The sequence below is a fragment of the Coregonus clupeaformis genome, chromosome 30 (assembly GCF_020615455.1).
Source record: "Coregonus clupeaformis isolate EN_2021a chromosome 30, ASM2061545v1, whole genome shotgun sequence".
Lineage (NCBI taxonomy): Eukaryota > Metazoa > Chordata > Actinopteri > Salmoniformes > Salmonidae > Coregonus > Coregonus clupeaformis.
Genome location: NC_059221.1, coordinates 17490526 through 17518055, shown reverse-complemented (window position 1 = coordinate 17518055; position 27530 = coordinate 17490526). Strand labels below are relative to the sequence as shown.

The 27530-nt window shown below is 41.5% G+C and overlaps 1 protein-coding gene and 1 long non-coding RNA gene across 2 annotated transcripts; one reads left to right on the top strand and one right to left on the bottom strand.

Moving 5' to 3' along the window:
- The first annotated feature begins 233 nt into the window (after positions 1-233).
- LOC121545291 lies at positions 234-3344 on the top strand. The gene is made up of 5 exons (XR_005996248.2): positions 234-337; positions 2260-2459; positions 2655-2790; positions 2903-3191; positions 3306-3344. It is a non-coding gene; the product is annotated as an uncharacterized LOC121545291 (long non-coding RNA).
- An 8244-nt stretch (positions 3345-11588) lies between these two features.
- Positions 11589-13952, bottom strand: LOC121546728 (protein FAM43B-like). Its single transcript, XM_041857965.2, has one exon. It carries the CDS (start codon positions 13788-13790, stop codon positions 12801-12803), a length of 990 nt encoding a protein of 329 aa, XP_041713899.2. The 5' UTR covers positions 13791-13952; the 3' UTR covers positions 11589-12800.
- Between the last annotated feature and the right edge of the window lie 13578 nt (positions 13953-27530).

Below are 27530 nucleotides of genomic sequence, written 5' to 3'. Positions count from 1 at the left end.
AAGTGTAAATAGGATAATTTTGGTAATAAAGTCAGTCTCATCTAAGACGAAGTTTGGAACCTCAGTGCGTCACAACGAGTAAATGAAGGTTGAGTTTGGATTACAATTATGTCAACAAATCATGCCCCCTTTTGCCAAGCTCCATGTGAAAATCAGTTGTTTCATCACCACCAACACATTCAAAGGACGGCAGACTGAAAAGCCTCCACAGCCAAAGTTCTATTGTTCGCATGCCCTGCCGAAGGACCCTAATATGCTGAATAGCTAGGTGGTTGGATTTTGTCGGTCCCCAAGTCTGCACCAGTAACGCTAGCTTGGTGTGCAATGACCGGTTGTGGTGAGTATAACCAGAGATACTGGAATATAACGACCTCTCTGGTATAACTTAGCTAACAGCGTTAGATAATGTTATTGCTGGTTAGATAGCTAGCTACTTTTTTAATGAAGCGAAGCAGGTTAGCTAACGTTAGCATAGCTAGCTAGATAATAGCTACCTCATTACAACTTAGATTGTAGCTCGTACAAGTTTAATGTGCATTGTCTAGATACTGCTGGTCATGTAACATTATCATAGCTAAAGGCTAGCTAACATTAGCCTACAAGTCAGATTTGCAGGTTAGTTTTCTGTATTGTCTGTATTGTTTTCTGTATTGTCTAGGGCAAAACTAAATAACAGCTGCAGCTATGGTGGTAGTTAACTGACTTCTGAGTCTGACTAATACAGTAAACTAGGAGCACAGGCCTGAATCTAATCCAATCTGGAGCTACATTCAGTCTACATCTGTAAAGCATCGAATTAGGGTTTCCACTAGGTACCACAGCCACAAGTCAAAATTGGCTATATAGTAAAAGTTCCTGAGAATTTTAATTTAGGGTGCGACATAAGGTTAGCAGTTGAACAGAACCAGTCTTTTTTTCATTTCGTTCCACTGTTTCGACCAGGAAAATAAAAGTTCTGAACTGGTTCAAACCAAAAAACATTTACCGGTTTACACTGTTACTTTCTGTTCCTTTTTAACCCTCTGAAATATACATTTTTTAACATTTAGCTCAACATTTAATTACTTCACCAATCAGTGCGGATAGAGCAGCTTGCTGTGGGGCAAGTAAGCAATTTAATCTGTATAGGAAAGTTGTTAAGAGCAAATTGTATTTTGCCATAACAGCATGGTTTAATCATTATGGAAGACAAACACACACACTGTGCTTCCAGTCACGGTGTGTAGGGTGTGAGATGCATCTGAAAGAGAGAATGGAGGAAGCTTGCCTTGAAGCGCTGGGCATCTTGTTATGACATGCATTTTCTGAAATAGGCCCACAGAATTATGCCTACAGAGGAGCGACTTCTATGGAGGAACTTTGAATGTCTTTGAACTTCCGAGTTGGTTTAACGTTGGACCTGAGCTAATGTTAGCTAGCTAGCTAGCTACTTAGCTAATAAGCTTTTGTGTGCAGAGCAGCACTAGAATTAAAAACATGTCTTACCTTTCTGTAGTTAATATATCCAATGTGAAACGTGATAACTATAGTATCCTTAACTAGCATTGAAAAAGTAAATATATTATTCTCTAATTAAACATCTCTCCCTAATTTTTAAATTACACTTGTAGTGTCATCAGTAGGCTTCAGAGGGGAGGGCAGGTAGCCTACACACATGCACACCCACTGGCAAAGATTTCCAGGCAGATGCTGGAATACGTTCCTGAGTGACAGAGTGAGGGCTTTGCATAGGCGCTTGTTGCGATTTTTGAGGGACTGGAAAAAAATGGCCGGAACTTAAAATAAAGTTATTAACCAGTTCCCATGCTTTTAAAATAATTGTTCTGTGCCCGGAACAGTATAGATCACATTCGTTTTTGGTTCGGGTTCTGTTCCTCAAATAATTTAATTATTTTCCGGTTTTCTGTTCTGTTCCCTGAACCGGTTCCAACCCCTTGGTTTAAAATCACATTTTAAGAAGATAAACTGTAGAAATAGGCGGCCTGTATGACTTTGTGGCTGTGGTAACTAGTGTCGACCTAGAATTAGCTTGACCCTAGTTACTGCCCTGATGACTTCATCAACAACTGTAATGTGTGTTAAGTGAAAAGGTGTATTAAAAAATACCCGGTTTGATAAACTAGTAGATTAATTACCCAGCCATGCAGATTCAGTAGTAGAGTGTTTATGGTTGTGAAGTGCATTATCAAAAAGCTTTGTCCTTTCTTTATAAAAATTTATATTTACCAATTGGCTGTTTATTGTATTACCCTGTCACAGGCCTTTCCGGTCAACACCACCTCATAAGATGAGGAAGCACATTGTTTATGAGGATTGCCTGCTGCAGTTGTTCAAGAGATGTCCAGTTTGCAACCGAACATGCAACATAGAGAAGACCAGCAAGGGGACCCTCAGCATCACGCAGACATGCCTTCACTGTGACCATTCCTATAAATGGACAGGGAGGACACTTGAATCAGGTTGGTGACATTTGGTCAAAGGTCAAAACAGTTTCGAGTTTTGTCCCAATTCATCTTCATAACCTAGCCTGGTGGAACCACATATCATGAGATCTGAAGTGAAATAGAAAGGTGAATGCAGCGATCAGGTTGGTTCCACAATGCTAGTCATAACCACCATTGATAATGTAATCAGTGGTCTGTGTGTTTTGACAGACCAGTATCTTTGATGAGGGGACCAGGAGCTGATCATTGCTGCCATGCCCATTAATGGGGCGCTGGCAAAGACCTTACCTCCAGCCTCACCTCTTGCCTGCTCACCAATGGTCGTCAATGGGGACACTAGAATTAGGTAGGTTTACTCTAACCTGTTCAAACTTCAACATAGTATATGTTTGTTTGTCAGATATCACCTATCCTAACTGCAATTGGTAATAGAACAGTGACTGTGTATGTGTTCACAGATGTATCTATGGAGCCAGCACCTGGAGACTTGCAAGATGATGTGATGGAGTGCTGACCGACAGACTTGATACTGACGTCGCTGAATGGAGAGAGACCTGGCACTCAACACATCCACAATGTGGGACTGAAGGGGATTACAAATAACACAGTACAGCAGAAATGTCCAGTATTTGCAACACCCTTTTCATTCCATGTGTCACTGATGAACTCGTTTCTACAGGTGGAGAGGACTGTAGATGCTTTTGCCAGACGCCAGCCTTGGTCATTTGATGGGGAGACCATAATTGGGTAGGTTTTATCTGACCTCTTCAATCTTCAACATAGTAACTGTTTTTGTGTCAGATATTACCTATCCTAACTGCCATTGGTAATACAACAGTGACTGTGTGTATGTGTTCACAGAAACATGAATGGAGCCAGCACATGGAGACTTGCAAGATGATGTGATGAAGTTCAGACTGACAGACAGGCTTGATAATGATGTCTCTAAATGGAGAGAGACCTGGCACTCAGCATTCAAAGTTTACTAGACACAACTTTTTTATTATTGAATGGAATGGTAGCAGTCAATATGGGGAGGGAGAAACCCTGTGTATTCTGCACCAGGATCACGGAACTCCTGTTGTATACGGGACACCACACAGGAAGGTATGACCACTCTGACATGTTTACCAAGGTAGCCCCATTACCACCAGACAGTATCTGTATCAGGCTGGGAATAACAATGAAAGGGGAAAGGTGCACATTGTTATATTAGCAGAACACTGCTTCTATGGTATAATGTAAAGGGATGTTTATTCTAGATGGACCTGTTACTACATTTGCATCAAAACACTTAGTTAATAATATCTACATAAATTCAGCAATTGCATTCCTCTCATATTACTCTGCAGGCTACTGACCTATTCAAATCTTCCCCCGGCATCTCACCATACATCTGCCTGTAGTTATTAAACTCAACCTGCAGGAGGTTTGTTTGTTGTGATTGAGTGGGTGGAAACAGCTGAGGGCAAGGGATATACAGTGGGGAGAACTAGTATTTGATACACTGCCGATTTTGCAGGTTTTCCCACTTACAAAGCATGTAGAGGTCTGTAATTTTTTATCATAGGTACACTTCAACTGTGAGAGACGGAATCTAAAACAAAAATCCAGAAAATTACATTGTATGATTTTTAAGTAATTAATTTGCATTTTATTGCATGACATAAGTATTTGATACATCAGAAAAGCAGAACTTAATATTTGGTACAGAAACCTTTGTTTGCAATTACAGAGATCATACGTTTCCTGTAGGTCTTGACCAGGTTTGCACACACTGCAGCAGGGATTTTGGCCCACTCCTCCATACAGACCTTCTCCAGATCCTTCAGGTTTCGGGGCTGTCGCTGGGCAATACGGACTTTCAGCTCCCTCCAAAGATTTTCTATTGGGTTCAGATCTGGAGACTGGCTAGGCCACTCCAGGACCTTGAGATGCTTCTTACGGAGCCACTCCTTAGTTGCCCTGGCTGTGTGTTTCGGGGTCGTTGTCATGCTGGAAGACCCAGCCACGACCCATCTTCAATGCTCTTACTGAGGGAAGGAGGTTGTTGGCCAAGATCTCGCAATACATGGCCCCATCCATCCTCCCCTCAATACGGTGCAGTCGTCCTGTCCCCTTTGCAGAAAAGCATCCCCAAAGAATGATGTTTCCACCTCCATGCTTCACGGTCGGGATGGTGTTCTTGGGGTTGTACTCATCCTTCTTCTTCCTCCAAACACGGCGAGTGGAGTTTAGACCAAAAAGCTCTATTTTTGTCTCATCAGACCACATGACCTTCTCCCATTCCTCCTCTGGATCATCCAGATGGTCATTGGACAACTTCAGACGGGCCTGGACACTGGACCTTGCGTGCGCTGCAGGATTTTAATCCATGACGGCGTAGTGTGTTACTAATGGTTTTCTTTGAGACTGTGGTCCCAGCTCTCTTCAGGTCATTGACCAGGTCCTGCCGTGTAGTTCTGGGCTGATCCCTCACCTTCCTCATGATCATTGATGCCCCACGAGGTGAGATCTTGCATGGAGCCCCAGACCGAGGGTGATTGACCGTCATCTTGAACTTCTTCCATTTTCTAATAATTGCAGTTGTTGCCTTCTCACCAAGCTACTTGCCTATTGTCCTGTAGCCCATCCCAGGCTTGTGCAGGTCTACTATTTTATCCCTGATGTCCTTACACAGCTCTCTGGTCTTGGCCATTGTGGAGAGGTTGGAGTCTGTTTGATTGAGTGTGTGGACAGGTGTCTTTTATACAGGTAACGAGTTCAAACAGGTGCAGTTAATACAGGTAATGAGTGGAGAACAGGAGGGCTTCTTAAAGAAAAACTAACAGGTCTGTGAGAGCCGGAATTCTTACTGGTTGGTAGGTGATCAAATACTTATGTCATGCAATAAAATGCAAATTAATTACTTAAAAATCATACAATGTAATTTTCTGGATTTTTGTTTTAGATTCCGTCTCTCACAATTGAAGTGTACCTATGATAAAAATTACAGACCTCTACATGCTTTGTAAGTAGGAAAACCTGCAAAAATCGGCAGTGTATCAATTACTTGTTCTCTCCACTGTATAAGATATGCCGTAAGAGCATTCGTGCAAAACCCGACGCAATGCAAGAAGTGTAAAAAGTTTGGCCATGTGTCAAGTGTTTGCAGACAGAAGGAATATGTTATTGAAGAGTCTGTAAATGTAAAATGTTGCAACTGTGGTGAGGATCATATTTCCGAATTCCCTGAGTGCCCTGTTAGGGTGAAAGAGGTTGAGGTGTCAAGGATCAGGGCTGTATAGCAAATCTCCTATGTGGAGGCGGTGAAAAGAGTTGAAGGTGCAAGAGGCCACATTTCTGAAGAAGATATGGCGGTGGATGCACCTCAACCAGTTGCAAATGTTATACGTCAATCAGGTGATCTTGATACACTTATTGTGAAGAAGGTAGATTTTGTAGCATTTATAGCCACAGTTATTAACTGTACTGCACAAGTGTCCAAGAAGTCCAAGAAGCTGGACATCATTATATCTGCAGCCGAGAAGTTTTTGGGCCTCCAAGACTTAACGGCAGAAGCACTGCAAGGACTACGGTCCTTTTTACCCTGCATTATTTTTACAGTTTTGGGATCATTATTATCCACCTGTACAGTAGGTGGCGCAATGCACATATAATTGTTGCGAACACCATTATACCAAAGAAGAAATAGAAGCTGAGCGCAAGGTCTTGACAGAATGGGTGTGTCTTGGTGGTGGCAAGGACACACCCAAGAAACACCCACATCAAACCACACCCCCAAGCCAACTCACGTTTGGCTTCTGTCATGGCCGCCACCTTTTCTTGAGGAGCAAGCCAAATAACTAGGCCAAATCAGCGGGTGCAGTTCCCCTTTAGGTGCCTTGCTCAAGGGCACATCGACAGATAAGAAGGCTTAAAATACAATGTTTTAATGTACACAGCTACATGTGAGCTTCTTATATTAAATATTTATTCTGTGTGAAGAGTTTTAAGTGGACAGGCTAGTAATGTTGGGTCTGTAGGAAAGTACAGTTAATGTCTTTACATAAAACCAGCTCCAGTGGATTACATTTAAAAAGTGCATTACATAAAACCAGCTCTGTTAAAGCTGAGGAAATGACTTTGCTCACAGTGATTATTAATATAGACTAAGGAAAAAGATTAAAGGCTGTGAAATTTAGTATTTCAGTATTATAAATTTAGAAACACTTTCGCCATGATATGCTATGACACTGGAACAGTGGAACAGTGCATTTAGTCCTACAAGAGAAAAGTAGAATATAAAATATACTACCACTTTGTTGAACACAATGACTTAGCACGCATACAGGCTAAAGAAAGACTGTCTGGGCAGTGGTTGTTTATTTTTAGGTTCCTATCAGACTTTATTTGGTAGTTGGTATTTGTTATGATGGAATAACACCATAAAAGTTTAATGGCAGTAACTTCCCCCTGGTTCTCATGAATTAGTACATTGTTTCGCCGATCTTCAAGGCCACAGGTTTTATGGGTTCTGAATCAGACGCTGTATAGTACAAATGGCAGAACATAACAGACTAGTGTGTGTGTGTGAGTTTCTGACTATATGGAAGTATTCCTTCCTCCTTCCTGAAGGGCCATACGATATTCATCACAAACTAGTCTTTATTTGTCATCTATGTCACGGAGCTTATAATGCTTTATAATGCTAATCGTCATAGTGATGCCTTTGACAGTGGAGATTATTTTCTTCTCTAGATGCTAAAAGGATGGCTTCTCTTGCCTCTGTTTTTTGACAGCTTTGCGTAACAGCAAAACACGGGCCAGGGCAGTTCATTTGCAACTTGCCAGGTGTGCAAGTCTTTTTTTAGGAACACATTTTAAGAGATGCAAGAAATGGAAAAGGTAGTCAGTCAGCAAGCTTTGTTAGTTTGGAGCTCAGTGGGGTTGCATTATATCCAGTTTGTCTACACAATTTGACTTCTACATGCACTACATTACCAAAAGTATGTGGACACCTGCTTGTCGAACATCTCATTCCAAAATCATGGGCATTAATATGGAGTTGGTCCCCCCTTTGCTGCTATAACAGCCTCCACTCTTCTGGGAAGGCTTTCCACTAGATGTTGGAACATTACTGCGGGGACTTGCTTCCATTCAGCCACAAGAACATTAGTGAGGTCGGGCACTGATGTTGGGCAATTAGGCCTGGCTCGCTGTCGGCGTTCCGATTCATCCCAAAGGTGTTCGATGGGGTTCAGGTCAGGGCTCTGTGCAGGCCAGTCAAGTCTTTCCACACCGATCTCGACAAACTATTTGTGTATAGACTTCGCTTTGTGCACGGGGGCATTGTCATGCTGAATTAGGAAAGGGCCTTTCCCAAACTGTTGCCACAAAGTTGGAAGCACAGAATCATCTAGAATATCATTGTATGCTGTAGCGTTTAGATTTCCCTTCACTGGAACTAATGGGCCTAGCCCGAACCATGAAAAACAGCCCCAGACCATTATTCCTCCTCCACCAAACTTTATAGTTGGCACTCTGCATTGGGGCAGGTAGTGTTCTTCTGGCATCCGCCAAACCCAGATTTGTCCGTCGGACTGCCAAATGGTGAAGCGTGATTCATCACTCCAGAACTGACTTGTTGGAAAGGTGGCATCCTATGACGGTGCCACGTTGAAAGTAATTGAGCTCTTCAGTAAGGCCATTTTACTGCCAATGTTTGTCTATGGAGATTGCATGGCTGTGTGCTCGATTTTATACACCTGTCAGCAACGAGTTTGGCTGAAATAGCCAAATCCACTAATTTGAAGGGGTGTCCACATACATTTGTATATATAGTGTATCTTTCCTGGGATGGGATCGCATCCCACCCTGTGTGATGCCCTAGTTTTCCATATAGTATGCCTAGATTCAGATGTATGGCGCGATACAGATGCACAGTAATAATTCCAGAAACATTGTTTGTCTTACGACATTCACATATTAATATGTTATGTGATATCCAATTTGTCCATCTGTACTTTTTCCATAAAACAGTAGATTTAGAAGCATTACACCACACGATACACAGTAATAATTCCAGCAACATTGTTTGTCTTGTGGCATCCATTCATGAGTGTGTTATGTCTGACATGGGTGCAGTTAGCTGAGGAGTAATACAGTGTGTTGTGTAAACAGGTGCGTTCCCAGCCAAACAGAGCCAACATGAACAGATGGCAGCAGAGCAGGCTAGGTTGCTCATGGTACATCATGGATGTCTTCCAGAATACTGGGGCTCAATCGCTATCTCACCATCTATTCTAGAGGCTTGTTGGCAGCGAATCAGCCACCAGAGACTGGTGTTCTTAATGAACATGAAATCGAATCAAACATGCGGTATATATGGTGTGTTATGTGTTGCCCACATTTGCAGCAGTGAAGAACAAAGAGGTAGCAGGCAGTCTGTGGGGACAATGTGAGGTTGCTCTGCCCTCGCAGCTGTTCTCTACCTGGCTTCCCCAGTATCTCTCTCTCTCTCTCTCTCTCTCTCTCTCTCTCTCTCTCTCTCTCTCTCTCTCTCTCTCTCTCTCTCTCTCTCTCTCTCTCTCTCTCTCTCTCTCTCTCTCTCTATCTATCTATCTATCTATCTATCTATCTATCTATCTATCTGTTATGTAGTGAATAACGCTCAGGGCAGTGTGACACCACCACAGGCACATCCTCGTCACCTGGTGCGATGGGGAATACAAAGTTGCGTTCCACAGCAATTCCACATCTGTGTGTTCCAGGGAAGAGCCTTTGGAGAATGTGTTAATCAGCTCTCCTGGACACCAGGCAGCAAGAGGCGAAGGAACAAGGTGTGCCGTGGGCAAGACATTTCAGATCAATGAGCCATCGCTCAGGAGGGAGAGAGGGGGACAGAGAGAGCAGAGAGGAGACCTGGAAAGTAATGAGACCTTTAGTTTATATGGTGTGTTTGTGGTGATTCTGTTGGGGGTGGAAATATTTATTTCACCCCATGGACCAAATCAGATATTTTATATTACATTTCACATTAATTCTCAATAAAAAGCTATCTATAATGAATGTACACTATATATACAAAAGTATGTGGACACCCCTTCAAATTAGTGGATTCGCTATTTCAGCCACACCCGTTGCTGACCGGTGTATAAAATCAAGCACACAGCAATGAAATCTCCATAGATAAACATTGGCTGTAGAATGGCCTTACTGAAGAGCTCAGTGACTTTCAATGTGGCACCGTCATTGGATGCCACCTTTCCAACATGTCAGTTCGTAACATTTCTGCCCTGCAACTGTAAGTGCTGTTATTGTGAAAGCAACGTCAGCACAAGAACTGTTCGTTCGAGCTTCATGAAATGGGTTTCCATGGCCGAGCAGCCGCACAAAAGCCTAAGATCACCATGCGCAATGCCAAGCGTCGGCTGGAGTGGTGTAAAACTCGCCGCCATTGGACTCTGGAGCAGTGGAAACGTGTTCTCTGGAGTGATGAATCACGCTTCACCATCTGGCAGTTTGACTGTCGAATCTGGGTTTGGTGACCCAATGCATAGTGCCAACTCTAAAGTTTGGTGGAGGAGGAATAATGGTCTGGGGCTGTTTTTCATGGTTCGGGCTAGGCCCCTTAGTTCTAGTGAAGTGAAATCTTAATGCTAAAAACATACAATGACATTCTAGATGATTCTGTGCTTCCAACTTTGTGGCAACAGTTTGGGGAAGGCCCTTTCCTGTTTCAGCATGACAACGCCCCATGCACAAAGCAAGGTCCATACACAAATGGTTTGTCGAGATCGGTGTGGAAGAACTTGACTGGTCTGCACAGAGCCCTGACCTCAACCCCATCGAACACCTTTGGGATGAATTGGAACCCAGACTGCGAGCCATGCCTAATCGCCCAACATCAGTGCCCGACCTCACTAATGCTCTTGTGGCTGAATGGAAGCAAGTCTCCGCAGCAATGTTCCAACATCTAGTGGAAAGCCTTCCCAGAAGAGTGGAGGCTGTTATAGCAGCAAAGGGGGGACCAACTCCATATTAATGCCCATGAGATGTTCGATGAGCAGGTGTCCACATACTTTTGGTCATGTAGTGTATTTTCACACAACAGACTAAATTAACTGTATGTATTGTCTTTTGTATTCCACCAAGGTGGACTAGGGTAAATTTGTGGTTTGGAGTTTCCTTATTGTTTCCCTACAGACTGGTGATCCTCTACCTTTCAGAGGTAGTTTATTACTGAAAATATTGACAACAACAGTTCCAGAATCTCCCCAAAGACCAATCCATCTAAATAATTTAAACCTGAGTAAATTGAACTGGCTGTGTTCTGCAAGATCGGCAAACAAACAATGACAGGAAGCCTTCTGTATGGAGGCTCCGCTCTGTCAAACATAACAGGTCTGTTTATTTGTTACATAACAAAACATTGTAAATATACTAGTTTGTGATGGGTTTTGAAATAGTAAATGGATAAAGTGTGAATGTTATATTGTATTATTATTTACCAAAAGCTGCAGGAACTGGAGAAACATATAGTATGATAATTATGCTAAAAAAAAGTATATAACCATTTGAGAGAACTACAATATCCATTTGATGAACATTTCATTAGAATGTCACATCACAAATGAATTGGTCTGATATCTGGATTAGCATATTGACAGTAAAAAAGTGTGACAACTTGCTTGTATCCATCTCAGTTCAGTTGGTTCTATATCAGTCTGACAGGAAGCCCTCTCTTGCCTAGGCAGGGAATGTATGTTATTTTCCTGAACTATTCAATGCTCTGATTAATTGGTTCACTCAGAGGAAAGGGCTGAGTGGCCAATACCAGCCCATCAGAGATTGGTCCGTCCGATCTACATCTAACCAAGTGGCAAGGGCCAATTTAGATGTGGTTTAATGTGGCGTGACTGTTTATGTCTTGTGGTAGTGGATACTAAACAAGACACCTCTTCGGTAATTGTGGCCCTGAGAAGCTTTGTGTTTGGTTGATTTCTTTGTTGTTCCATGTCTTGTTTTGACTAACATCAAAATACACAATATCATGGAGACAAGAATCAAATCAAGCTCTCAGATTTACCATAATCAGACAAATGCTCTATGCTCAGCTTTGATTGTCAGTGATTGTCTAAATTTGTCACTCATATACAAAAATGAAATTCTGAGGGTATTTTATTCAACACATGAACTTATTACACAATAACTTAATTTCATGTCGATATCATGTAGACCATAATCACAATGTTTTTGTTAAATAGTAAAGACTCAATCTTCAGGAAATTAGATAAAAGAATAGCCAAAATATTTCGTAGTCTGGTTCAACCACCTGCAAGAAACAGATGTATCTTTCTTTCCTCAGTATGTCTGCCATTTTGAGAAAAAAAGTTCTGGCAGTCATGCAAACATATTCTTAATCCTGCTGATAGAAATATAATACACCTTCAGGGGCATGTATCTCTGTTTTGTTTATAGGAAAAACATCAAATGTTCAAAAACGACACATATTTGTTCATACTCTCGTTTGACTCCTTGGTCACAAATGTATCACAGTGTGGAGCTATAACATAACAACAGCCTTGAGATCAAAGGTGTCCCATTAAGAAAGACAAAAGACTCAGCATCAAATGTCACTGCGGGTATAAATAATACGCAGGGCTTTAACAAATGGCAGCAATAAACATGTCAACTCAATGGCTTGATTCCCAAATTGTAGCCCAATTCATTAATCTGCCAGAGTTATGCTGTTGTAAAAATTTTATTTAACTTCTGCTCAGGGTTGAATGCACTCAGAAAGGTCAACTGTGGAAAATTACATTATACAGATTGTCTTAGTAGAAAGTTGACATCTTTTTCATATAAACAACCTCGCTGAAAAAAAACAAGTCAATCAAAAAACACTCTTGTTATTAACAAACATAGAATGTATGATACTATATTTACAAAATAGCAAGTTACACAGAGAAGTAAACACAATTTGGGTTTGGGTGAGATGTGAGACCTGGCAGTACTATGACGAGCTCAGTATTAGATCTCTCAACAGTCTCTGAAATTGTTCCCTTTTCATTTTGCTATTATCAGTCTCTCTCACAACCCTCATTGTAAACACTCAGTCTCACCAAATTGTCACAGTAAATAGAAATTGACAAACCAGTGTCTGTCTGAGCCATCTGAAAAAATATATTCCTTTCCCAAACAGAGATTTTCTTCCTTCCTTGACCCAAAAGAGCACTGGAGGAGAACTTCCCTGACATACACTGCAAATTGTGGACAACAGGAAAGAGCCTGTGAAAGTAGGTTACCAGTAAAAGGAGAAGTGGAGGAATTTGGCTCTGTGATAATATGATACCATATCCATGTACTGTCCTTTCACACTAGAGAACTGACAAATGTCAATGTGTTGTTGTTGCTGTCGCTGATGCTTATGTTGATGTTGATATAGCACTCGTCCAGTCCATTAACTATGTCCCCTAGGTTCATCTCACATGACCCATATGACAGAGTTAGGTCAGTGTCCGTTAGAGCTTCCTCATACCCCTCTTCTTCCACCTTCTCATCCTCCACCTCTTCCTCCTCTTCTTCCTCCTCTGTGATGGAGCAGAGATGGGTGGTGCTGGAGCCTCCAGGGCTGTCGGCAGGTGGCCGGTAGTGGCACTGCCCATTGAGCAGCTTCCTCAGGGGCATCAGCGGCACCATGTCCTCCCCCAGCAGCTGCTGTTGGCAGTGCCTGAAATCACTCTGCCTCTTCAGCCGCTTGAACTCACTGAAGGCTGAGGTGGACGTCTGGTGGAGACTGTGTGCGATGGCCCTGGCCTTCTCCGACTTGCTGACCAGAACGGCATGGCACCGGAGAACCACCGCCTTGTTCTTGACCTGGTGTCTGTAGATCCAGGCTAGGATCTTGGGTCGGCAGGGGTCAGCTGTGCAGTAGGTGATCCGGTTCAGAGAGTAGAGGTGGGTGGGCTTCTTCTTGCCTGTCTTGTCTGTGCCCATCCGGATGCCCTGAAGACCCACTGTTAACCTCATCTTGACGCTCTGCTCTCCGTAGTTACTCCTTTGCCAGATCTTAGCCACAGGGTCCTGTGTGCAGCCTCCTCCTTTAGCTGTGATGGTGACGATGCTTCCCAGGTAACGAACGTTGTAGGTGTGCTCCTCTTTATTGAGCTCCACCGTTTGCCTCTTGGTCTGGAAAACGGAGCCCAGCCAGTCAAAGGGAGTGGAGTCAGGGAGCAGGTCGGGACAGGAGCGCACCAGGGAGGAGAGGATGGACTGGTAGGTCAGCCCTACTCCCAGGCTCTTAGGCTTAGTCTTGGCCTCATCCTCCACCAGAACAAACTTACTTCTTCTCCAGGGCAGCATGGTGCAGGCGCAGTGAGTTTGAGGGAGCGAGCCCTCCTGAGAGAGAGAGCAGAGAGAAAGAGGGAGAGAAATAGAGATGCCGCTCTGCCAAGCACAGAGGAAAGACTGAGAGCTGCGAGCATCAGCCAGTCTGTTCCACCGTTTGCTCCTCCTTCCTCTCCTCCTCCCTCCTTCTCCTCGTCTGTCTGCATCATGCAGCTCTGATCAGTGCTGGAGACTCAGCCCCGTGCTTCAGCAGCCCCCATTCTCCTCCTCCCTCCTTCACTGTTTTCATTCCAAATAGCTCGCCAACCCCTTTCATTTATCCGGCTAGGTCTGAGAAGGAGATTGGGATTTCTCTGTATTTATGTTTGTCTTAACCCTGAGCACCCTGAGACAAAGAGGGTTCATCCGGATGTCATTGTGTCCTCAGGGGGCTTGATTATGTATTTGATTAGCTGTTACATTATGATATGGAGGTCAAAGGTTGGAACAGTGTTCTAATTAATTTAACTTCCTTGTTTTGGAGAGTGTTAATAGTGACATTGACAACGTGTTAATTACAAAAAACGATTATCATCACCATGGGAATGTCTATGGACTGAAAATGACCATACCAATCCTATTACTATGATTCCCAGCACATTTAGCTGAAAACACATACAATAGAAACACTATAAAGGTTGAAACCCAGCAGATGCTTAGTGCTGAATTATGCATAGTTAAACTCCAACTGATTTACTCTATATTGGGAGGGGACATCACAGGGCAGCGTTTCTGGTGGACCAGTTTTGCAGCAATTAATCATTGCAAGTATTATTTATATCTGCCACCAAGGGTGCCAGGGAGTGGGACTACATTTGTCATGTGTAGATGAAGTGAGAGAATGACTCAAACTGAGAGGAAGTAGCTGTGTAATTATATGGGGGCAATTCTACGATAACAGAGTGATGCTGAGTCTTACTTTTTCACTTTAAAATGTATGCCAAGCAAAAACCATAGATTGCGAATTTAACAAACCATACACCTATTTGCAGTATACTTTTAACACAATTGGAATGTTTACTAAAATACATTTACTTGAAGAACAGTGCAGATGCAAAGTTTAGTAACAGAATGACAAAAAACTGAGGGAGATTTTACCATGTGACCACGTTTTCCAAAAACTCTGTTAAATATCTACTCCAAATTAAGATTCAAAGAACCCACTGGGCACAAACTGGTTGAATCAACCAGTGGTGTGTATTCATGGAAGCCAAGGAAAGTCAGGCTTCCCCAAAAAATTTACCAAGAAAAAAACATACACCATTTTTTTGGGGGTCTCTCTGTGTTTTCATGATTTTCCTTCAATTCACAAGAGGCTGAATGTATCTCACCGGAGAAAGCATCTGAGCGAGCAAAACAGTACCCGTCTGTCTATGTATGTGTAGAACATCTATCTGATGCTGTCTGGTCATAAAGAGTATGACATTGTTGCCACCCATAGCATTGAATGCAAGGGAAGCCAGCAAGCATTTGTCCTCCCTTGATAAAAAAAAGTATTAAATAATAGCCAATCAGCATTGAGCTAAACTGAGTGAGCTCAACTGTGAATGGTCCTGGCGCAACAACAAAAAAGTGTCAAGGGGAGCCAGTTTGGATTTGGCTTCACTCCTATCACATAGAAATACTTCACCGACAGAAACAACTTGAATTGTTGTATCTCGTTGTGTTGTTGTCCTCCGGTGGCTAGCTAGCTAGCTAAAATTGTCCCTTTCCTAAATTAGCCATGGATGGAGATAGGGATTTGGACTTGTGGTTATTTTATTATAACGGCAATTCTGGTCCAACCATAAAATACATTGTGCCCCTGGACTGAGAGCATGGAAGCTCAATATGTAGCTAGATGTAGAAGGCTAATGTTAACTAGCTGATGCTTTATCTTGGCCAGGTCGCAGTTGTAAATGAGAACTTGTTCTCAACTGGCTTACCTGGTTAAATAAAGGTGAAATAAATAAAATAAAATGTTGCCCATGAAAGGAAGTTAGGTTAGCGAGCAAGCATTTAGCCAGGTAGCCTAGGACAACAAAAACTAAAAGTGTGTACTGTATGACAGAGTCATAGACCGTTTCGTCAACATGAAATAGAGGAGAATGGCATTGGCGTTTCTCTACAAGTGGGGTGAGTCAACATGTTTTTTCTACTTGCACGAACACACGCATGCAAACACACACACACACACACACACACAGAACCATGGACAGCCACATCCTATTTAGCTTACGTTGTTTGGACTAAATTGTTTTTGGTATCTTTTAGTCGTCACTGTATAAGCCTAAGCATAGGTGATTTGATGATGTTGAAATGTTGAAGTTGAAATGGTGCTGGAATAGTGGAGGCAGCTCTTGTTTTCTTTGCGACTTGCAGTAACTCTCCGTGGTTCTAAATCAATAGTTGTTTAGTAGTCTGAAAATGTTGGAAACATGAACTTGCTTGACCATGCTGTAGGTCATGTAACTGTTTGTTACATGCAATATGCTTTGTGGAGTTCACCAGACAGAGGTTGCTCTCCGGTTTTGTGATGAAACAAAGGTGTGGTTGAATTTATTCTGCCACTGTGTCTTCTTATTGTCTCGGCCTTAGGCCTATATATCACGGTCGCAAGGTATATGAACTAACAGGTTATAGAGCAAACAACGCAATTATCACAACAAATAGGTTGTAATATGTCTTTTTTTCTGTCTTGGCTTCCCCAGTGATTTTACCCACGCACCGCTACTGGAATCAACGTTGGTTCAATGTAATTTGTCAACATATTGTGATGTGGAATCTACATGGAAAATACATTGGATTTGAAAAAAGTCATCAACTGTTGTTTTGAGGGTGACATTTTTACCGCAGGATTATGTCATCATTTGAACACATTTTTAACTTAGACAAACCTTGTATAAAATATGTTGAATTTGCACCTTTGAAACAACGTCAGATCTTCAACATTATATCCACTATTTAAAAAACTATAGGCTGGGCTGCACCTCCTGCGGGAGAGTTGATCTATAGCTTTTAATTTGGTCTCCCATCCAGGGTTTTAACCAAGCCAAGCTTTTCTATTTGTCACTGACAAATGTCACTGATTTATTGAGAGACCTCTTAATTATAAAATATATTCACTGTTGTTATTGAAGCCATTCCAAAGTGTAGGTTTAAAGAAGCAAATGAAATGTAACCATACTTTATAAGTCATCAACAGCTATTGTTGAAATTCAACCCAGGGTTCAACTAAAAATAGACAATACATATACAGTACATTCGGAAAGTATTCAGACCCCTTGACTTTTTCCACATTCTGTTACGTTACAGCCTTATTCTAAAATTTATTAAATTGTTTTTTTCCTTCATCAATCTACACACAATACCCCATAATGACAAAGCAAAAAACAGATTAAAAATGTTGGCAAATTAATAAAAAATAAAAAACTGAAATATTACATTTACATAAGTATTCAAACCCTTTACTCAGTACTTTGTTGAAGCACATTTGGCAGCGAATACAGCCTTGAGTCTTTTTGGGTATGACGCTACAAGCTTGGCACACCTGTACTTGGGGAGTTTCTCCCATTCTTCTCTGCAGATCCTCTCAAGTTCCTGAGTGGTGCAGCGGTCTAAGGCACTGCATCTCAGTGCTTGAGGCGTCACTACCGACCCCCTGGTTCGATTCCAGGCTGTATCACAACCGGCCGTGATTGGGAGTCCCATAGGGCGGCGCACAATTGGCCCAGCGTCGTCCGGGTTTGGCCGGTATAGGCCGTCATTGTAAATAAGAATTTGTTCTTAACTGACTTGCCTAGCTAAATAAAGGTAAAATTAAAAAATTAAGATCCTCTCAAGCTCTGTCAGGTTGGATTGGTTGCATCACCGGACAGCTATTTCCAGGTCTCTCTGGAGATGTTCGATTGGGTTCAAGTCCGGGCTCTAGCAGGGCCACTCAAGGACATTCAGAGACGTGTCCCTAAGCCATTCCTGTTGGAAGGTGAACCTTTGCCCCAGTCTGAGGTTCCTGAGCACTCTGGAGCAGGTTTTCATCAAGGATCTCTCTGTACTTTGCTACGTTCATCTTTCCCTCGATCCTGACTAGTCTCCCAGTCCCTGCCGCTGAAAAACTTCCCCACAGCATGATGCTGCCACCACCACACTTCACCGTAGGGACGGTACCAGGTTTCCTCCAGACGTGACGCTTGGCATTCAGGCCAAAGAGTTCAATCTTCATTTCATCAGACCAGATAATCTTGTTTCTCATGGTCTGAGAGTCTTTAGGTGCCTTTTGGCAAACTCCAAGTGGGCTGACATGTGCCTTTTACTGAGGAGTGGCTTCCGTCTGGCCACTCTACCATAAAGGCCTGATTGGTGGAGTGCTGCAGAGATGATTGTCCTTCTGGAAGGTTCTCCCATCTCCACAGAGGAAGTCTGGAGCTCTGTCAGAGTGACCATCGGGTTCTTGGTCATCTCCCTGACAAAGGCCCTTCTCCCCCGATTGCTCAGTTTGGCCGGGCGGCCAGCTATAGAAAGAGTATTGGTTGTTCCAAACTTCTTCCATTTAAGAATGATGGAGGCCACTGTGTTCTTGGGGACCTTCAATGCTGCAGAAATTTTTTGATACCCTACCCCAGATCTGTGCCTCGACACAACCCTGTCTCGGAGCTCTACGGACAATTCCTTCAACCTCATGGCTTGGTTTTTGCGCTGACATGCACTGTCAACTGTGGGACCTTATATAGACTTGTGTGCCTTTCCAAATCATGTCCAATCAATTGAATTTACCACACGTGGACTCCAATCAAGTTGTAGAAACATCTCAAGGATGATCAATGGAAACAGGATGCACCTGAGCTCAGTTTCGAGTCTCATAGCATGGAATCTGAATACTTATGTAAATAAGTATATTTTCAAAAAAACTGTTTTCGCTTTGTCATAATGGGGGTTTGTGTGTAGATTGATGAGGAAAAACATATATTTAATAAATTTTAGAATAAGGCTGTAACGTAACAAAATGTGGAAAAAGTCAAGGGGTCTGAATACTTTCCGAATGCACTGTAGGCCTAGGGTTTCAAGCTTTGGTTGATTTACAATTTAATCTTCAAGTTAATCATTAATATGTTGAATTCACATCTCCATTTCAACCAAAGGTCAAAGTGAAAGCATAGGACTAAATCAAATCAAACGTTATCTAAAGTGCATTTAACGTTTGATTAGATTAGATTTAGTCATATTCTTTCATTTAGATTTTTGGTTGAGATGGAGATTTGAATCCAACATATCAATTATTCATTTGTAGACAAACTGGATATTGAATTGTGTTTGGTTGTCAACTCAACCAAATATAAAATGTTTAAGGAGATGTATCTTCTGCTTGGATAGTTCCATCTGTGCTACTGACTTAGTCTGGCTTTAATTCCAGTTTGTCTACAAATTAATAATGAAAAGTTAAAGAATAAGACTAAATCAAATCCAACTTTAAATGCACTTTTAAATAAAGTTTCATTTGATTTAGTCCTATTCTTTAACTTTGATTATTGGTTGAGATGGAGAAATGAATCCAACATATAAATACATACATTTGTAGACAAACTGACATTTGTTGACAACCAAACAATTCAATATCACTTTTGTAACACAGTAAATAGCCAATTAACTTGTCACCAAGTTAACAAATGTTATGTTGGATTCATGTCTCCAACTAAACCAAAAAAAGTTAAAGAATAGTATTAAGCCAGTGGCTCAGATGAAACTATCCAAGCATTAGATATTCTTTAAATGTTGATATTTGGTTGCGTTGTCAACAAATAGCAAATAGCCTATGTAACATTCAACCTTAAAATTAGTAACACATTCATGGCCACATTTTGGGGTCAGCCTACTGTAACTAATGTCTTCTTATGTAAACATAGAAAGCGTGCATGTTCAAGATAGCATGCAAAGCTCGCTGGTCTGTGGAGATCTTCACAATTGCTGTAATAATCTGTGCAGAATCTTGAACACCATTGATCACTTGCATTATGTACTTTTAATGTAATCTCAACTGCAATCCAGGTCATTTGGTAGTGTTATTAGATGAAGCACAGTGATAACACATTAAATAGTTGTATAAATACACAACATCTGACATTGTATTCCCATTTTAACTTTGTTGTGCTTTTAAATGTTTGAAAGCGCAGTGATAACACTAAACAAAAAATCAGACATTGCTTTTCCATTGGGTTTTGCTTTTAGATGGTTGAAAGCATAGTGATAACACATTGGGAATTCAACAAACTCCTGGTTGTCTTTTTGATTGGGTGAATAAAGGTTGAAATCTGATTGATCAATGTCTGTCACACCCTGATCTGTTTCACTTGTCTTTGTGATGGTCTCCACCCCCTCCAGGTGTCGCCCATCTTCCCCATTATCCCCAGTGTATTTATACCCGTGTTCTCTGTTTGTCTGTTGCCAGTTCGTTTTGTTTCGTCAAGCCTACCAGCGATTTTCCCCTTGCTCCTGTCTTTCTCAAGTTCCTGTTTTCTAGTTTTGACCATGCTGCCTGCCCTGATCCTGCCTGCCGTTCTGTACCTTGTCACACCACCCTGGATTATTGACCTCTGCCTGCCCTGACCCTGAGACTACCTGCCATTCTGTACCTTTTGGACTCTGATCTGGATTACTGACCTCTGCCTGCCCTTGACCTGTCGTTTGCCTGCCCCCTGTTTTTGTAATAAACCTTTGTTACTTCGACACTGTCTGCATCTGGGTCTTCTCCTGAAACGTGATAACGTCTATTATTATCAATATTTCCACTTTGAAATGATGTGGTGTGCCCAGTGGGAATGGGCTGTCAGCTATGATATGACACCTTGAGTTTGAAAAACTCTATTTTGGTTATTGAACTACAGCAAGTGAAGTGGATCAACCCCCGGTAACAGAATGACGGTAACATAATGACATCATGGATCCTTGATCTGTTGTACTATACAGAAATGAATAATTATGAAAGTCATTCTCTTCATGGTGATGTATCCTGAATAGGTACACATGTTTGGGTATTATTCTACAATCTGGCTATTATTCTAATGAGCTCCGTCCCCAAACAAGACCAAGACCGGACCAAATCTGTACCAATAATAGACGTCTATGTTTGACAGGTTTGGACCTCGCAGTACAGCACAGTACAGTACATTACAGCACAGTACAGTAGAGTCAAGTAGAGTTCAGTACAATACAGTAGAGCACAGTACATTAGAGAGTATAGTACAGCACAGTGCAGTGCAGTACAGTAGAGCATAGTAGAGTACAGTACAGTAAAGTAGAGAGTATAGTTCAGTACAGCACAGTGCAGTAGAGTACAGTAAAGAAAAGTAGAGTTGAATATAGTTCAGTACACATGACATTATACTGTACTCTACTCATGTGTGCACTGCTTTACTGTATTGTACTGAACTCTACTCTACTCTTCTTTACTGTACTCTACTGTCCTCTACTGTACAGTACTGTGCTCTACTGCAACTGTGGCTTGTGACTAATATGATTTCCAATTGTGGCCAATTCACTTGCAGTCATTCTGTTACTGATTTTTTGGTCACTCTGTTTACCAATCTGCCGTTTTAATCACTTCATAATTCATTAATAAAATGATCAGTAAAAACACTAACTAATTGGTAGGTCTACCTTTACTTGTTACTTCTGTGAGCTTTTATAATCCTCCCTCATGAGGGAGAGAAATTAGAACATATCTTAAAGATATGTGGGTTTTTGGTAACAGAATGACAAGACACTGGGCAATATTTCTTAAACTTACAGAAGGCAAATAAGTTCGGCAAAACTAAATACAAACGATGTTATTTGTCAGGGGTCTTTACTTCAACATTATTGCGTTTTGATATATTTCTAATACCTTAAGACTTTTTCTAGTAGATGTTTTTTAAGTCATTTTTTCATCCATTTGACCAAAATCAAAGCCTTTGCTTATTCCACAATTTTAGGATGGAAAATGGTTGAAAAACACATCTATGCTTTCATTTCCCAAAAATATAGACGCTTAGCTTTCATTTGACACCAAATTTGATATGCTCTTATAAACTTCACATCTTGGTGCTCATGGGCCCTTTTACATGGAAATGACAATTTACAAAAGTTTTAGTTTTGGCCTTGTGTGCATTGTGCAGTAAATGAAAATAAAGTACATGACTAAGTTAAATGCAGACTAAAGTAATTAATGTAAGACACTATAAAGGGAACGAATGTAGAAAATGAATTTAGATTATTAAATTCGTGAAAGAGCCATTTACATCATAACAAGCATTATTTTGGGATTCAGAAGAGAAGCCATCTGCATTCACTAAACTATTTTACAGTATAACTATTTAAAAGCATATTCCATAACCCAAGACACGCTCAATTGAAAAGAGCCCTTTTCAACATGAACCAAATCCATAGCCAACAGCTATGACCAACTTTTAGATCTAATTTTACTTTGGGTTTGAGAGAGATTCAGAAATAATGAACTGCAATTCCCCCCTTTATGGTTAGAGGGGAGGAGGATGGGGGATGTGCTAGATACATTAGGATAGGAGACACACTTACAGTTCGCCCTCATGAGCAGCTCAAGATATATATTTTTTAACCTCAAACTAGATAGTTGAATATGTAAGTATCAAGCCCTACTGAGATCTGACCCATTATGAGTGTGTATCTTAAGATCATGCCTTCCCTTGTCTCTCAGTCTCAAGGGAGCTTGATTGAGCAGCTTTATCAGAACATTTGGGGCTCCATAAATCACTGCTGTGATTTGAGGCATCTTCTCTCTCAACTCAGGTGATTAACACAGGCCACATCTCAAATTGCATCCTATTCTCTTTATGGTGCACTACTTTTGACCAGGGCCCATAGGGTTCTGGTTAAAAGTAGTGCACTTTTTTAATAGGGTGCCATTTGGGATGTATCCACAGACCTGTGCAGCGGCGCTGAAGTCATCCATGATCCATCACTGCTTGGCCTTTCGAGATGGATGCCTGTGTTCAGTATTGATTGAACTGCCATCAAGATTATCACACTATTGGAGAGTCTGTGAAGGAAATTAGGAAATGTTCAAGGGAAGATCGACTCCTAAGCCGTGTTAAATTTCCGTTTCCGTAATCTATAGCAGTCCTTTTTGTTTATGGAATTGTACTCCGCTCATTCTGAGCCTCATAGAATTGATCTTACTATAATTATTTTGCATGTGAGGGCAAACTTCTGAACGAACTTCTATATCATAGACAGGAGGAATGAGCAACTGCAGCTATATGATCCAAGTATACAGTGCCTTCAGACCCCTTGACTTTTTCCACATTTTGTTGTGTTACAAAGTGGGATTAAAGTGGATTTAATTGTACATTTTTGCCAACGATCTACACAAAATACTCTAATGGCAAAGTGGAAGAACAATTCTAACATTTATTTTGTATTATTATGGAAAATACATCTTGATTAGATAAGTATTCAACCCCCTGAGTTAATACCATATTAGAATCACCCATGGTAGCGATTACACCTGTGAGTCTTTCTGGGTAAGTCTCTAAGAGCTTTGCACACCTGGTTTATACAATATCTGCCCATTATTCTTTAAAAAAAGCTCTGTCAAGTTGGTTGTTGATCATTGCTAGACAGTCATTTTCAAGTCTTGCCATATATTTTTAAGCCGATTTAAGTCAAAACTGTAACTAGGCCACTCAGGAAAATTCAATGTCGTCTTGGTAAGCAACTCCAGTGTTTATATTTGGCTTGTGTTTTAGGTAATTGTCCTGCTGAAAGGTGAATTTGTCTCCAAGTGTCTGTTGGAAAGCAGACTGAACCAAGTTCTCTTCTAGAATTTAGCCTGTGCTTAGCTCTACTAAGCTAACATATGGAATTGTCTTTCCACGATCATTTAGCTATTTGATTTGGAATTTTAGGACCCATTAAGTGTTAAAAAAATATACAGCGCATTCGGAAAGTGTTCAGACCCCTTGACCTTTTCCACATTTTGTTAAGTTACAGCCTTATTCTAAAATTGATTAAATTGTTTTTTTCCTCATCAATCTACACACAATACCCCATAATGACAAAGCAAAAACAGGTTTAGAAAATCTAGCAAAAAAAATCAACGGAAATATAACATTTTCATAAGTATTCAGACCCTTTACTCAGTACTTGGTTGAAGCACCTTTGGCAGCGATTACAGCCGAGTCTTCTTGGGTATGACGCTACAAGCTTGGCACACCTGTATTTGGTTTCTCCTATTCTTCTCTGCAGATCCTCTCAAGCTCTGTCAGGTTAGATAGGGAGCGTCGCTGCACAGCTATTTTCAGGTCTCTCCAGAGATGTTTGATCGGGTTCAAGTCCGGGCTCTGGCAAGCACACTCAAGGACATTCCGAGACTTGTCCAGAAGCCACTCCTGCATTGTCTTGGCTGCGTACTTAGGGTCATTGTCCTGTTGGAAGGTGAACCTTCGCCCGAGTCTGAGGTCCTGAGTACTCTGGAACAGGTTTTCATCTCTGTACTTTGCTCTGTTCATCTTTGCCTCGATACTAACTAGTCTCCAGTCCCTGCCGCTGAAAAACATCCGTACAGCATGATGCTGCCTCCAGCATGCTACACCGTAGGGATGGTGGCTGGTTTCCTCCAGACGGGACGCTTGGCATTCAGGCCAAAGAGTTCAATCTTGGTTTCATCAGACCAAAGAATCTTGTTTCTCATGGTCTGAGAGTCTTTAGGTGCCTTTTGGCAAACTCCAAGTGGGCCGTCATGAGCCTTTTACTGAGGAGTGGCTTCCGTCTGGCCAGTCTACCATAAAGGCCTGATTGGTGGAGTGCTGCATAGATGGTTGTCCTTCTGGAAGGTTCTCTCATCTCCACAGAGGAACTCTGGAGCTCTGTCGGAGTGACCATTGGGTTCTTGGTCACCTCCCTGACCAAGGTCCTTCTCCCCCGATTGCTCAGTTTGGCCGGGCGGCCAGCTCTAGGAAGAGTCTTGGTGGTTCCAAACTTCTTCCATTTAAGAATGATGTAGGCCACTGTGTTCTTGGGGACCTTCAATGCTGCAGACATTTTTTGGTACCCTACCCCAGATCTGTGCCTCGACACAATCCTGTCTCGGAGTTCTATGGACAATTCCTTCGACCTCATGGCACGGTCACCTGTGGGACCTTATATAGACATGTGTGCCTTTCCAAATCATGTCCAGTCAATTTAATTTAGCACAGGTGGACTCCAATTAAGTTGTAGAAACATCTCAAGGTTGATCAATGGAAACAGGATGCACCTGAGCTCAATTTCGAGTCTCATAGCAAAGGGTCTGAATACTTATGTAAATAAGTGTCTAAAAACCTGTTTTAGCTTTGTCATTATGGGGTATTGTGTGTAGATTGATGAGGGAAAAAAATAATTGAATCCTTTTTAGAATAAGGCTGTAACGTAACAAAATGTGGAAAAAGTCAAGGTGTCTGAATACTTTCCGAATGCACTGTATATACATTTTGGGGGGATGAAACATTGAATTTGACCTTACTGCTATTAGCCAATAGAAATGCATTGATTAACATATACATTTTCTTAACTGGTAACGGTCTTGTGAGGCTTATGGGCATCCTAGAGCAAAACTGTAACCCAAACTGTTCGGACGAACCATTGGAAAACCTCCCTGGACTTTGTGGTTCAATCTGTGCTTGAAATTCACAGCTCGACTGAGGGACCTTACACATAATTGTATGTGTGGGGTACAGAGATGGGGTAGTCATTTAAAAATCACCATTAATGAACACAGAGTGAGTCCATGCAATGTATGCGTCTTGTTAAGCACAGTTTTACTCCTCAACTTATTTAGGCTTGCCATATCCAAAGGGTTGAATAAGTACTGACTGAAGACATTTCAGCTTTTCATTTGTAATTTAGTTGTAAAAATTTCTAAAAACATACATTGGGGTATTGTGTGTAGATCAGAGACACAAAATCTCAATTGAATCCATTTTAAATTCAAGCTGTAACAACAACATGTGGAAAAAGTCAAGGGGCGTGAATACTTTCTGAAGGCACTGTATGTGTTCATGTATGCAGTCTGAAACATTGCTCTAACACCCATCATACTCTCAGGAGAGTATAATTTATTAATTTGATAAAATAGCAGACATTCTTGCCCATGTGATTTGTGTTGTTTCTGCATTAATAAAGAGAACACTAATACGGATATAATAGTCACAAATACTACCCCCTTTCCATTCTGATGGGCATTATAATTGTGACAGAATATGCCATCCTATTTCCATTGTACGCACTTGGCCATAATGTCAACTTCTAAACATGCTTAATTTATTTTGGAGGATCAGCTATGTCCCTGTGTAATGTAATGAAGTATTTGTGTCCTCTGTTCATTAGACTCCAGCACTGGAACAAAATGTCAATTGAGGAAAATGTGGCAACTGCATTGCTGCTTTATTATTTACTGGATTGTGACCGAGAGGGTGGAGTAGGCTGCTGCTATTAAAGGCCAGCATCCACTTTGCTGAATGAGCTGCAGTTCGGGTTTGTTTACAGGAAGCTGGAGCCTTGGTATGAGTCTTAAATGGCATCCTACTCTCTATAAAGTGCACTATTTTTGACCAGAGCCCTATGCAGGCCCTTCTCTAAAGTACTACACTTTATAAATGACTAAAATGTATAGGGAGCCATTTCAGGATGCACACTGGGACACAGCTTCAGCTCCAACCCTTAGCCCCAGCTGGCTTTTTCTGGCACCCTCACCCTTGTCCATTTATTATCAGCTCTCGCATGTGCCCCAACCCGGGGTGCAGACGCTCCTATATATGGGTTGGTTGTTTAGCAACAAAACCGACGCGTGTGCAACTATGGGGCAAAACAGACAGGGTAGGCTTAGACTGTTGATAACATGTGAACTATATTTAGTCTCCAATGTTTATTGAAAACATAAAGTTGCACAATGGGCACTTCTCTCCAATACATTGTTACAGTTGTTGGTTAGCTAGCTAGCTAGCAAATTGTAGCCATATTAGCATAGACGTGACATAAGTCAAAACAAGACATGGTATCAAGAACAAGATCAAACTAGCTGAAATGAGCCACTTACAATTCCCCACATGGCAGTTTCTTGTCATTGTTGCTAGCCATCTGGCCATCCAAAACCATAATGCACAGCCTTCTGCCCCTTTGAAGCGCGCATCGTTTTTGCAATGTTGTCACCGTCTATAGCAATCCAATTACTCTTACCTGAGCCCCCCCTACATCTTCTTATTACCTTTAACTTATTTTCCTTGCCTTGTCTGGAACACTGTATGCTACTGTACATATTTTTGTCTAGCAGGGCAAGCTAATTGAATTCGGCTCCCTCTTCATCACACTACACTTACTGTATCCATCGGGCTGTAATCAATGAATTAATGAATTAATTAATTAATGAGAGAGAGAGAGAATGAGAGAGAACGAGAGAGAGGCCCCTTGCCTGCCTTCTCTTAGTTGTCAGATTCAGGGAGCTACACTAGGGCAGCTATCAGGAGGGACCATGAGAGGCTGGGCTCTGCTCACTGTAAAGAGTTGGATTGAGGTTGAGAACACATTATGATCTGAAAACACCATGAATTCAACAGGGATTATCACCAATCCATGAAGTGTGTTGATTAGATGTTTAGAAGTAGTTGCCATTTTATGATGTAGGCTTCCTTTACCTTAAATAAGGATACGAGCAAGAGCTAAGAATAGGAAAACAAGCTGTATCAACCAGGACCT

Coding starts and splice junctions, on each gene's coding strand:
- LOC121546728 (XM_041857965.2), bottom strand. CDS start 13,790: ATGCTGCCCTGGAGAAGAAGTAAGTTTGTTCTGGTGGAGGATGAGGCC.